The sequence below is a fragment of the Leguminivora glycinivorella genome, chromosome 13 (genome assembly GCF_023078275.1).
Source record: "Leguminivora glycinivorella isolate SPB_JAAS2020 chromosome 13, LegGlyc_1.1, whole genome shotgun sequence".
Lineage (NCBI taxonomy): Eukaryota > Metazoa > Arthropoda > Insecta > Lepidoptera > Tortricidae > Leguminivora > Leguminivora glycinivorella.
In genome coordinates, this window is record NC_062983.1 from 6,677,989 (window position 1) to 6,689,783 (window position 11,795).

Genomic DNA, 11,795 nt, shown 5'->3' on the forward strand with positions numbered 1-11,795 from the left:
GTGGCATCACAGCCTAACACTAACGTGGATCGTTAGAAACTAGTTGGGGAGCTAGTGACAAGTAGCTTCAAATCGAAAGCCGATGCCGGATAGGGTTAGACACCTGGTAGGAGAAAAGATTGCCAGCAAAATTAAATCAGAAAGCGAATATGGGGACAACCTTTTCGACAAGTGATTACGCCAAGTTTTTTATTTTAATCAAACTTATTTTTCTCATTGCTTCTCTGTTGAGGATATAGTGACCTCCGACGAATTCTTCTATTTTCTCACTTGTTTCATTTCAGTTCACTTGGACAAATGTAAAACATACCGTGTATGTAACTAACTAAACTATTATTGCTATTTAGGGTGTCCCAATCCGTGTGGAGCTAGGGCCGAAAGACCTGGCCAAGGGTGAGCTGGTGGCGGTCCGAAGACTCACTGGAGAGAAGCTGACTTTGAAACGAACCACCGCTCCTAAGGATCTGACGGATCTGCTTGAGAAGACGCACCATGAGATGTTGACCAAGTGGGTATTGTCTAGTAATCTAGGTAAATGCTACGGAGCCGTAATGGCAGTGGTGTTAATCATGTGTTAATGGTGTTGTATTAGACCATTTTATTCCAAAACTAATTAGAACGAATGGACAAGCGAGTTCTCTCCCGCTCCCGAAGCTACTGCTTACGTTAAAGTGAGCTGTATGTTTCTAAGGTTCTGACGGGTCTGCTTAAGATGACCTTTATGACAATTAGTTATTACGAAGTGGCAGTGTACATACCACTCTATTCCGCGAATAACCTGGGACTTTTTAGATTTGACCAAAGTTTTGGTCGTGGTCTGAAGGCTCAACGGGTTCGGTTCCTAAGGATCTTCTCGACTTAATCGCCCAGTAGGGGCTTTCCCTATCTTTGGATGCTAGTTTTTGTGCCATCGTTGGCACAATTAGACAACAGACTATTCGTAAAGTTTTTGGTTCGTCAGATACAAATATGTTAATATTTGAATATTCTTCGCAGGGCAACGAAAGAGCGCGATGAGCGACTCTCATCGGTGACCAAGTGGGAAGACTTCACGGCGGCGCTCGAAAAAAAACACATCCTTCTCGCGCCGTTCTGCGGAGAAATATCCTGCGAGGACAACATCAAGAACGACAGCGCCAGGTACGTTTTACCCTATCTTCCTCTTTTCAGAATGATGTTGCCAGTGTACCTTAAGTTTTCAGTCACGAGGTTAATTTATTGTAAATGATACTGTAAGTATTACATAAACTTATGTAAGAAACCGTCTACCTACAGTCTTTTATAAGGTCTGTAGGTAGGCACTAGACGTGTGCGCCGATCAATTTGATCGGCGGCGGCGTTTGTCAAAAAATCGGCGGCGGCGGCGTATTTTCGGCGTGAATTCGGCGTGACCTTGATTTCATGTTTCTTATATAAAAATCATTTATTTGTTTTTATTCTTGAAAATTTGATCAATACAGGTGTACTACGTGTACTTTTATATAAAATATGAGTTAAACAACACATATAAGTGAACACGGGATAGGAAAAAAACACTTTCGAGTATACCCAAATAGTTACCCTTTGCTGGCACAAAACCTTTTTTGATCAATGTTGGCTTCCATCAAAGGATGCCTTCTCTAAGTGATCATGAATCTACAACCATCTCTTTCTTTATGATGAGCTTAATGATGAAATTAAAGAAGAACTTTGTGCCAAACGCGATCGTCGGCTATAGCTGTATTAAACTCATTTGGAAATGCCTTTTGCTTATTTGGCCACCCTTTGACTTGCCCACCGGTGCTCAAAGATGTGCCATGTAAACTAATAAACTAGAAATCGTATTGTTGGTTACCTACTTTATTTTCAATTCGTAGTCTTTTTGGTACAGTACAGAAGGAGTAGTATAAAACGGACTTGAATTGATGAATGCCAACCTTCCGAAACTAAAATGGAGTTGGGAGTAGGGCCCATGTTGCTAGGCAAAGCGATGGCAGGTGGACTAATATTTTAACAGAATGGTGTCGGCTTACAAATGTAGGAAGCGCTTGACATCCGTTGGCTCGCTGGGTAGACGACATCCGGAAAATTGCGGGTCATAACTGGATAAGAGTAGCTCAGGATCGGGACAAGTAGCGTACTAGAAAAGAGGCCTATGCTCAGCAGTGTGAGGAGTGGGTGAAAAAGGCTGACATGATGATGATTACTAACGGACTTGTTTGTAGATCGGGTCACGCCAAAGCTGATTTTTATGAGGTTGGATCTACGCCATAAGGGTAAGAAAGCTGAATTTACATCGGTGACCTCTCAAAAGCATACAACTTCAGCAAAATTCCAATGATACCGTCGTTATCTGTGTCGAGGAAAAAAAGAGCTTTACACGCTGAACTATGCTGGAAACGAACGTCCGGCATAAAGGTCTCGGCATTTTGAGTTGGACGCAGACAGTTTATTAGAAAATGCGGTTCTATTTTTTGCGTCTTGGAACCACTGAATAATTTTCCATGTGCTATACGATACGTGCAGTACATGTTTGCACCTGATCGGTGGGCTAAAGTAGCAACTGAATGGTTACCGCAGCTTCGCCGGGGAAAGGCAGACCAAAAATAGAGATATCACTCGGACGGCGGTAGCAGGCATCAAACCGTGATGAGTGGACGAAGGAAGAGGAGGCATTTACCCAGCAGTGGGACACATATTAGGCTACTTAAAAAAACACGGTTCTATCAAATGAAGTTTGACACTTGCCAGTGATTGGAACCACAGAGAATGGAATGAAAAGCTTCATTTCCTGCAGAACCAGATCAGCAACGAAATTAGGATCATGCAAATTGAAGCAAACCTGGGTTACCTGGGGGCGTAAGGCGCAAAAAACAATCGCCTCCTATTCAATTTGCTGATTTACAGTCTTACACACAGCGGCTATAAGCAATTTGCCGACGCGGTGGGCACGTGGGTATTTTGGAACGGACAATATTTCGAGGAGCCATGAAATCTTGAATGGATTCAATGGTGATCTAGATGAAAAGATAGCAGAAGATCCAACAGGGAAAGTTCTTGGCTCTTCGGATGTGGTATTCTCGTAGTGCTGTAAACAGTTGTGTCAAGTCGTATGCCAGATCAAAGTCGTCACGATCATATTGTAGATCTTCCCCCGTATCCGGTTTTTCGCATCTTTCTTAGTGCTTAATACAGAATATTTTAATAAAAGTAAATTATATGTATTGGAAATTCCATAAAAAGTCCAAAAATGTAATCAAATACTAAGTTTGAGCAATTTATTAACCACCAAGGTCACGCCGATTTCACGCCGATTAATAATCGGCGGCGGCGGCGTGGCCAAAATCACCGGCGGTGGCGGCGCGCCGGCGCGGCGCACACGTCTAGTCTGTACTCTGTTGAAGCCACATTAAGATTGGATTAAGAGTTGTGCACCGCAACGCCTTTAATAGAAGGGATTAAAGCCGTCGTACCAACATGTTTTTTTTAGGGTTCCGTAGTCAACTAGGAACCCTTATAGTTTCGCCATGTCTGTCTGTCCGTCCGTCCATCCGTCCGTCCGTCCGCGGATAATCTCAGTAACCGTTAGCACTAGAAAGCTGAAATTTGGTACCAATATGTATATCAATCACGCCAACAAAGTGCAAAAATAAAAAATGGAAAAAAATGTTTTATTAGGGTACCCCCAGGGAAGTGGGGGCTGACCTTTTTTTTTCATTCCAACCCCAAAGTGTGATATACTTGAATGAGTTTTACTTACTGCATTAAGCATGAGATAAGGTATATAAGGGTTCATGGCATGAATGTCTTCTTGAACCTAATAGTGATGTAGCTTTTAGTTTGTTTCATGATAAATTCTGTCTTATATATAATCTTTGTTTCCCAGAGCAAAAAATAAAAGTGGCATCAAACACTAGTAGACCCAAATGGATTACGAAGGGCATAAAAAAATCATGTCAGACCAAGAGATATCTGAGGTTTCTTTATTACAAAAACAAAACTCAATCGCAAAAGGATATTTACAAGAAGTATAGTTCTCTACTAAGGTCGTGCATTAGTCAGTCACAGAGGGACATAAACCATAAATTCATATTAAACTCAAAGAACAAAAGTCGAGCTACATGGACTGTTATTAAAGACAAAACTGATATAACAAAACCCTTTGAAAGCATAGAATCGTTGAGTTCTAAAGATAAACATGTTCGCGATCCTTCTGAAATAGCCAATATGTTCAATGATCATTTCATTAATAATCCGAACGTAAGCAGTGACTGGAAGTCAGTACTCAATGTAGACCTGGTCAATCACAGTATGTTTATCTTACCCTGTACTATTAACGAAATTATGAAATACATAGAGTCGTTAAACAATACAAAAGCGGTAGGCTTTGATGGAGTCTCGACTCATATTGTCAAACTATGCTCTGGAGCCATAGCACCAATTCTAACTCATTTGATAAATGAGTCTTTTAGCCAGGGGGTGTTTCCATCTAGACTTAAAACTTCTGTAGTTAAACCGCTCTTTAAAAAAGACGATAAAGAAACCGTGAGTAACTATCGTCACAGTATAAGGAATATTCAGTAGTTAATCTCCGGCAGGTAGATGCGGGCGGTCTCTACTGCGCAAGGTCACGCAGGGTTGAACAAAATTACTATAAAGTTAATCAATCAACTTCGTACAAAGTAAGTTGGTGTTATCTAATAGGTACTATTAGGTAACTGTAAGTATTAGTATAACAATACCACACCAGTCAATATTGAATACATAAAAAAAATATTATTCATATATTAGTCTCATAAGCGCAATACTAGATTGTGTAACGATCCCGAGCAAAATGAGATATTCACGGGGACGGCTTTTCACATCACGTATGTGGTAATTTATATGTTATACTTAGATATTATTTAAAACAAAAACGCACTTTCTACTACGTACCATTCAAGTAGGTACGTGTTTTTCTTAAATACTGACGAAATAGTATTTACATAAAATGTCTGAATAGATAGTTCCACAATATTTAAGTAGGTACCAAACTTTCGAGATAAGATAGATCGCATCATCTACCTAAATAAAAAACAAGTATTTGGTTGCAAAGTAATTAATGTCGTTACAGGTAAATCCTTATTGATTTTAATGCATCACTATATCTCACTTTTACCTAACGCTGCAAAAATATAAGTATAAAAACCACTTACTTTTCTGGAAGTCTAGGAATTGTGAAGAATGTTATATCCGGATTTTTAGAACTGTTCTCCATACATCCATAAACACTACAGTAACGAAATGACCTCGGCACTGACGTCATTTTCACACACACATCAAAACAGCGCGTAAACGCGGCCCCGACTGTCCAGCCCAATAATTACCAGTTTCGCATGTTTTCGCTGCATGCGAGGGGAGGGAGGGGGACACACCGCGCGGCGTGAAGTTTGTAAGAAGAGTTATTACTGGTTTATACTGTGCTATCGTCCCATTACGCTCATATCTGTGTTTGCCAAAATTTACGAAAAAGCCATGCACCATAGAATGTCAACATTTTTAGCTAAGCATGAAATAATTGCTAAAGAACAAAATGGGTTCCAAAAGGGAAAGTCAATCACACACGCCTGTTACTCACTGATTGAATCTATTACTCAAAGGATAGACCAAAAAACTCCCGTGACCGGAGTATTCTTTGATATGAGTAAGGCTTTCGATTATGTTAGCCATGAAATTTTACTAGTGAAATGCGAAAGGTACGGTTTTAGAGGAGTAAGCTTAGCATGGCTTCAAAGTTACCTTCGTGGCAGAAGACAGTGGGTGGAAATAAGTAGGTTAAATGAAAACAAGGAAGTAATCACATATCGTTCTAGAGAAAAAGATAACTGCACAGGGGTACCTCAGGGCAGTGTTTTGGGTCCACTTTTATTTATTATTTACATTAATGACTTGCCAAAGACTAGTAGTTATAAGACGGTTCTATTTGCTGATGACATTTCTATACTGATACCAGATGAAAATCTCGATAAAATTATGTATATGTCTAGGATTAATGCAACTATTGACTCTGTTAGGAATTGGTTAGAATTAAATAATTTGACGATAAATATAAGTAAAACTAAGTACATACAGTTCTGTAACATTAAAGCTAACACGTCTAATTTAGATATCACTTGTAAAGGACATAGGTTAGAAGAAGATACTGAAACACGTTTTCTTGGATTAATCTTAGATCGATGTTGTAGTTGGAAATCACATATTGACACCTTATGTATTAGATTAGAGAAATTCTCATATGCTCTGAGGCGTTTACAACGAGTATCTGACGAAAAAACCGCTGTCATAGCCTATCACGGTTATGTTGCTTCATTGCTAAGGTTCGGACTGATTATTTGGGGAAACTCAACTGACATAAGCAAGGTATTTATAAGCCAGAAAAAATGTATTAGAGCTATATGTGGGAAAGGACCTTTACAATCTTGTAGACCTCTATTTAAAAAACTTAAATTACTGACTCTAACTAGTATGTACATTTTAGAAATTGGAATTTTTGTAAAGTCGAATCCTAATTTATTTACAAAACAAGTTACAAACCCAAGGTTGCGTTGCAGAGACCCTACAAGATTAATGGGACCAATGTGTAAAAGTGCTTTATTCAAAAATAACTGCCATGTAATGACAATTAAAGTATTCAATCAATTACCATTAGATATTAAAGAAATTTGTAACATAAAAATATTCAAACGGACATTGCATAATTGGCTATTGAATAATAATTTTTACAACTAACTGTAAATGCAATAACAACATATGTATCTCATACTGTATGTGACCGTTTGTTTCTTTCTCAATAAAATACAATAAAAAAATATAATACAACATTAAGGATTTTTTGACTACCAAACTGACTAATGACATTCAATTTTATCAATTTAAATTTTTGTAAGTACTTTTTACTATTGTAAACTACTTTCATTTCTGTGTTGTTGCATGAAATGTAAATAAATATTTTAGGTTTAAGTTGAAATTTTTGCATGCTATAAATAAGGCTAAATGTGTGATACTTGCAATTATTATGATACCTATTTTTAACCACATTTAATGCAAATAAAGAATTTTACTTTACTTTACTTTTACTATAAAACATAATAGTTTGTTGCTCCAAAGATATAAAGATTTAGCGTTATTTTGCGAGTGTCCATTACTGGAACCCGAAAACTGCGTACCTCCTATGATGGACAAGGAACAAATTACAAAACCAAAATTTACAAGAAACAATCTTATGTTAAAATAATCCAAACTTTTTTTTTTTGGTATATGAAATTGACTCTTTGAGTATCAGTTGGCTTTAAAAGTAAAATTTTAAACTTATTTCACTGTCCATAATGGGGGATCCATTACTGGAGAACTGCCGTCCATAATTGGAGAAAAAACACTTAGTTTTAATTTTGTAACTATGAAGAAACCAATAGGAGTATCTATTCTGCAATACGCTTGAAATGTAAAAGAAGGATAGGACATTAAAGATTTAACACGCTCAGCGGTAGAATTTTTACATTTATCAGTGAAATACCAAAAACAGGCGAAATATTTTCTTAAACTGTCCGTGATTGGGTTCGTTACCTTATTGTTGAATAAGTATTTAAAAATGAATAAGGGTTTACTAAGATCGTTTTTTGATAATATTAATATTTTCGGAAATAATAGCTCCTAAAGGAAAAAAACCGGCCAAGAGCGTGTCGGGCCACGCTCAGTGTAGGGTTCCGTAGTTTTCCGTATTTTTCTCAAAAACTACTGAACCTATCAAGTTCAAAATAATTTTCCTAGAAAGTCTTTATAAAGTTCTACTTTTGTGATTTTTTTCATATTTTTTAAACATATGGTTCAAAAGTAAGGGGGGGGGGACGCACTTTTTTTCCTTTAGGAGCGATTATTTCTGAAAATATTAATATTATCAAAAAACGATCTTAGTAAACCCTTATTCATTTTTAAATACCTATCCAACAATATATCACACGTTGGGGTTAGAATAAAAAAAAATATCAACCCCCACTTTACATGTAGGGGGGGTATTTTTATTTTTGCACTTTGTTGGCGTGATTGATATACATATTGGTACCAAATTTCAGCTGTCTAGTGCTTACGGTTACGGACGGACGGACGGACGGACGGACAGGCAGACATGGCGAAACTATAAGGGTTCCTAGTTGACTACGGAACCCTAAAAAGGTGCATCCCCCCCCCCCCCCTCTAACTTTTGAACCATAAGTTAAAAAAATATGAAAAAAATCACAAAAGTAGAACTTTATAAAGACTTTCTAGGAAAATTGTTTTGAACTTGATAGGTTCAGTAGTTTTTGAGAAAAATTCGGAAAACTACGGAACCCTACACTGAGCGTGGCCCGACACGCTCTTGGCCGGTTTTTATTTCATAATCATGCCCTAAATACACTTTATACTACTTTTACATTGGGAAGTACCTTATCCAAAACATTTGAATGGATTATTAGTATAATTTATCATATGTTTTTCTCCTCGCAAAGACGCATTTGCATGTTTTTGATGTATACCCTACTTTTTAAAACATTTATGAACCTCCAGGTCTTTTATACCTTATACATGTTTGCTACCTATGTTATTTGATATATGACTGTATGTGTTCTGAACAATAAATAAATAGTTATTTGTTATACAAGGGGGCAAAGTTGTATTTTAACGCCGAGTGTGGAATTGAAAAACGAGCAAGTGAAAGGATTCTATAGTTGAACCACGAGCGAAGCGAGTGGTTCGAGAATAGAATCCTGAACTTGCGAGTTTTTTTACACACGAGAAGTAAAATACATTTGCACCCGAGTGTAACACAAAATTTTTCCCCTCACTACAGCGAGGAAACTACAACACTAAAAATGCGCTTAATACTGCTTCCAGTAGTTCCACAGGTGGTAAATCATCATTATTACTAGATTCACCTACTTTTATCAACTTAAAAGCAGTTAAATTGACTTTATTCAAGGTCAAATTACTTTACCCACTAGTGGATAAAATGCGTTTTTACCCGCTGGTATTAAAGGACAAAACACGTGTTTCCGAGCTAGTGAGGGGAAAAAAAAATAAAATAAATACATGCAGAAAGAACCCATCCATCAGAGAAAAGAGTTGACTTTATTCAGAAATTCATCTTGTAGGTCGGTAAAATGGGAATCGCGATATGTAACACAGTATGAGGAGTAGGCAAGAGTAATTTATCACAGGCTAAATTATTAATTCAACTTTCTTTCCCAGAACGGATGACGATGCGACAACAGACGTGAAAGCCCCGGCCATGGGCGCCAAGTCTCTCTGCATCCCGTTCGAGCAGCCGCGCGCACTCACCCCGGCCGACCGCTGCATACACCCCGCGTGCAGCAACAAGCCCAAGATGATCACGCTCTTCGGACAGAGCTACTAACTTACATGGCATTTATATGCTTAAGTACAACTTTTATATTCAGTTAATAAATTATTGACAATAATTTTGACTTTTTTATTTTTACTAACCTGGACTGCAATGTTCAATACAGTAAAAAAAATCGATTCAAACCATTTCCATACACAATTGTTGCCAAATATATGATAGTAACATACAATGTGGCGCCCTCCTGTCTTCTCCACAATTTCTGTCACACAAACATTTTGAAAATAATTAAAAATATACCATTTTAAATGTATAAATTAACACTCAGTCCTAAATAGACTGACGTGAAAGCTCCCGCCATTGGGTGCCAAGTCTCTCTGCATCCCATTCGAGCAGCCGCGCGCACTCACCCCAGCTGACCACTGCATACACCCCGCGAGCAGCAAGAAGCCCAAGATGATCACGCTCTTCGGACGGAGCTACTAACTTACATGGCATTTATATTCTTAAGTACAACTTTTATAAAAATTTTGTAATTATTTCATTTTACCAAAACCTTGTAATTATTGTGGTTGCCATGATGCAGTAATACACCATTTGTTATAAGGGTTCATAAACAGGGCTTTAACTTCCCTTCATAGTTAACCTTTTAACCACTGAGGATTCCACTGAGCTGTGCTCGTGTTGCCAGCAGTAGTACAAAGTTATACGAAGGTTTGTCTTATCAGACCTCGGCAAAATGAGCTGGATATTGTTTGACTTATATATTGGACTATGGCAGTAAAAGGGTTAACATTCAGTACTGTTTGAGAAGTTCAATCATATTTGAACTTCACTGCTGCAGAAATTCAAAGAAACAAGTCAAAGAAGTTAGAATATATTGCATTTTTATTGCCAGATAATTTAATATTTCCACATGAACAATATGGTCCTTCATAATTAACCTTTTTTTTACAGTTACATAGTTTTAATCAATATTTTTGACCAACAAATCTTTATAGACTAATCCTAAACAGTAAAGAATAATACAGTTTATCCAGACAGAGTAGTTAGTAACTTAAAATTCAACAAAAACATGCATATTTATGATGGGATACTCCAAAATGCTTCTAAAAAATAGACAATCAAGTTATAGTTATAAATCACAGATAATGGTCATTTACTTCTTTACAGTTTAATTGGTATTTCCTTGAGCAATCTTCTGTATATTTTCTTCAAGTAGCTCAATTCTCCTTTTCTTGGTATTTAATATCTGAACAAATTTCCCATACAATACCGACTCTAATGTTGTCTTAATGTCTACATATTTTTCCATTTCCTGTTTGCATTTATCTAGTTCTCCAGTCAATATTTTGGTTTTTTCATCAATTTCTGTTAAAGCTTGATGTAAACTCTTATTTTCATCCAATAACAAATCTATTAAAACATCTTTGGACTCAGGAGCGTCCAGTTTCAAGGACACCGATCCATGGATTCTTGTTGCAGTAGAGCCTGCGAATTTCTTCTTCCAAACGAATGTTGCCTCATTGTTGCTGGTCTCACTAAAAGCGTATATAAAATCATCACTGTCCTCTTTTAAGCTCTGCTCAACATTTTTCAAGTATTCTGATTTAGTTTCGTCAAAACACTCCCTGTATTTCTCAGCAAACTCGACTGAAAACCGGCCCGACCAAGTACGATCTCCTTCGTAAAGTTTCATGCGAAACACGTCCGTTTTGTTATCTTTCCACAAGACTTTTATGTAAATGCTTCGGCCATTTACATCGAATTTTGATACGAATGTATTATTTTGTTGATTTATATCCATTTTTATAGCATTTTAGAGGTGCCTTTTTTGAAAAAATTCGTACTTGATTGAAACTATTGACTAGTATTGACAGTGACAAGTGACATTGACATTTATTGTGAAACTTATTAAACGAGGTTTACACATATTTTCGCGTCGGAACAACAAAGCGAGATTCAGTGACATAAAATAAAAAAGTTATTGAACTTGTTTGCAGAGGATATATAATTAAGAAAGAAAAAAAAGAGGCGGAGTAATTTGCTTCCGCGGCAGATCCGACTGTGGAACGAACACCCTGCAGAGGTTTTCCCAAGGGTTTTCTAAAAAGATGTGTCCAGATTTATATCGAAGTATTTGTATTGAATAAGGAATTTGTTAAATATCATTGACATGCTTGTGTGTTTGTTACCTCCTCCTCCTAAACGGCTGAACCGATGGGGATGAAATTTTGTGTGCTTATTATAGTTCCTCTCAAGTAACAATTTCTGGTCCTATAGTGGTCGAGGACACCAAATTAAATCACACTAAATGGTCCTATAAATAGTCTATATTGGTACTGTAGAGCCGATTTGGCGCAATTATGCAGCCATTTAGTGATATAATAGGCCTATAGCAGTATCATCCGTGACGTTTAAGGTCTATAATGGTGATGTAATG

The 11,795-nt window shown here is 37.2% G+C and overlaps 1 protein-coding gene across 3 annotated transcripts in view; it reads left to right on the forward strand.

Moving 5' to 3' along the window:
• LOC125232620 (bifunctional glutamate/proline--tRNA ligase) overlaps positions 1-9,470 on the forward strand; it is a 116,366-nt gene extending 106,896 nt beyond the window's left edge. For all 3 annotated transcript variants that reach the window (XM_048138360.1, XM_048138362.1, XM_048138363.1), the window contains 3 exons: positions 348-508; positions 997-1,140; positions 9,241-9,470. In XM_048138360.1, the coding sequence (XP_047994317.1) occupies positions 348-508; positions 997-1,140; positions 9,241-9,406 (471 nt within the window). In that variant the 3' untranslated portion in view covers positions 9,407-9,470. The remainder of the gene's footprint in view (positions 1-347; positions 509-996; positions 1,141-9,240) is intronic.
• Positions 9,471-11,795: the final 2,325 nt, after the last annotated feature.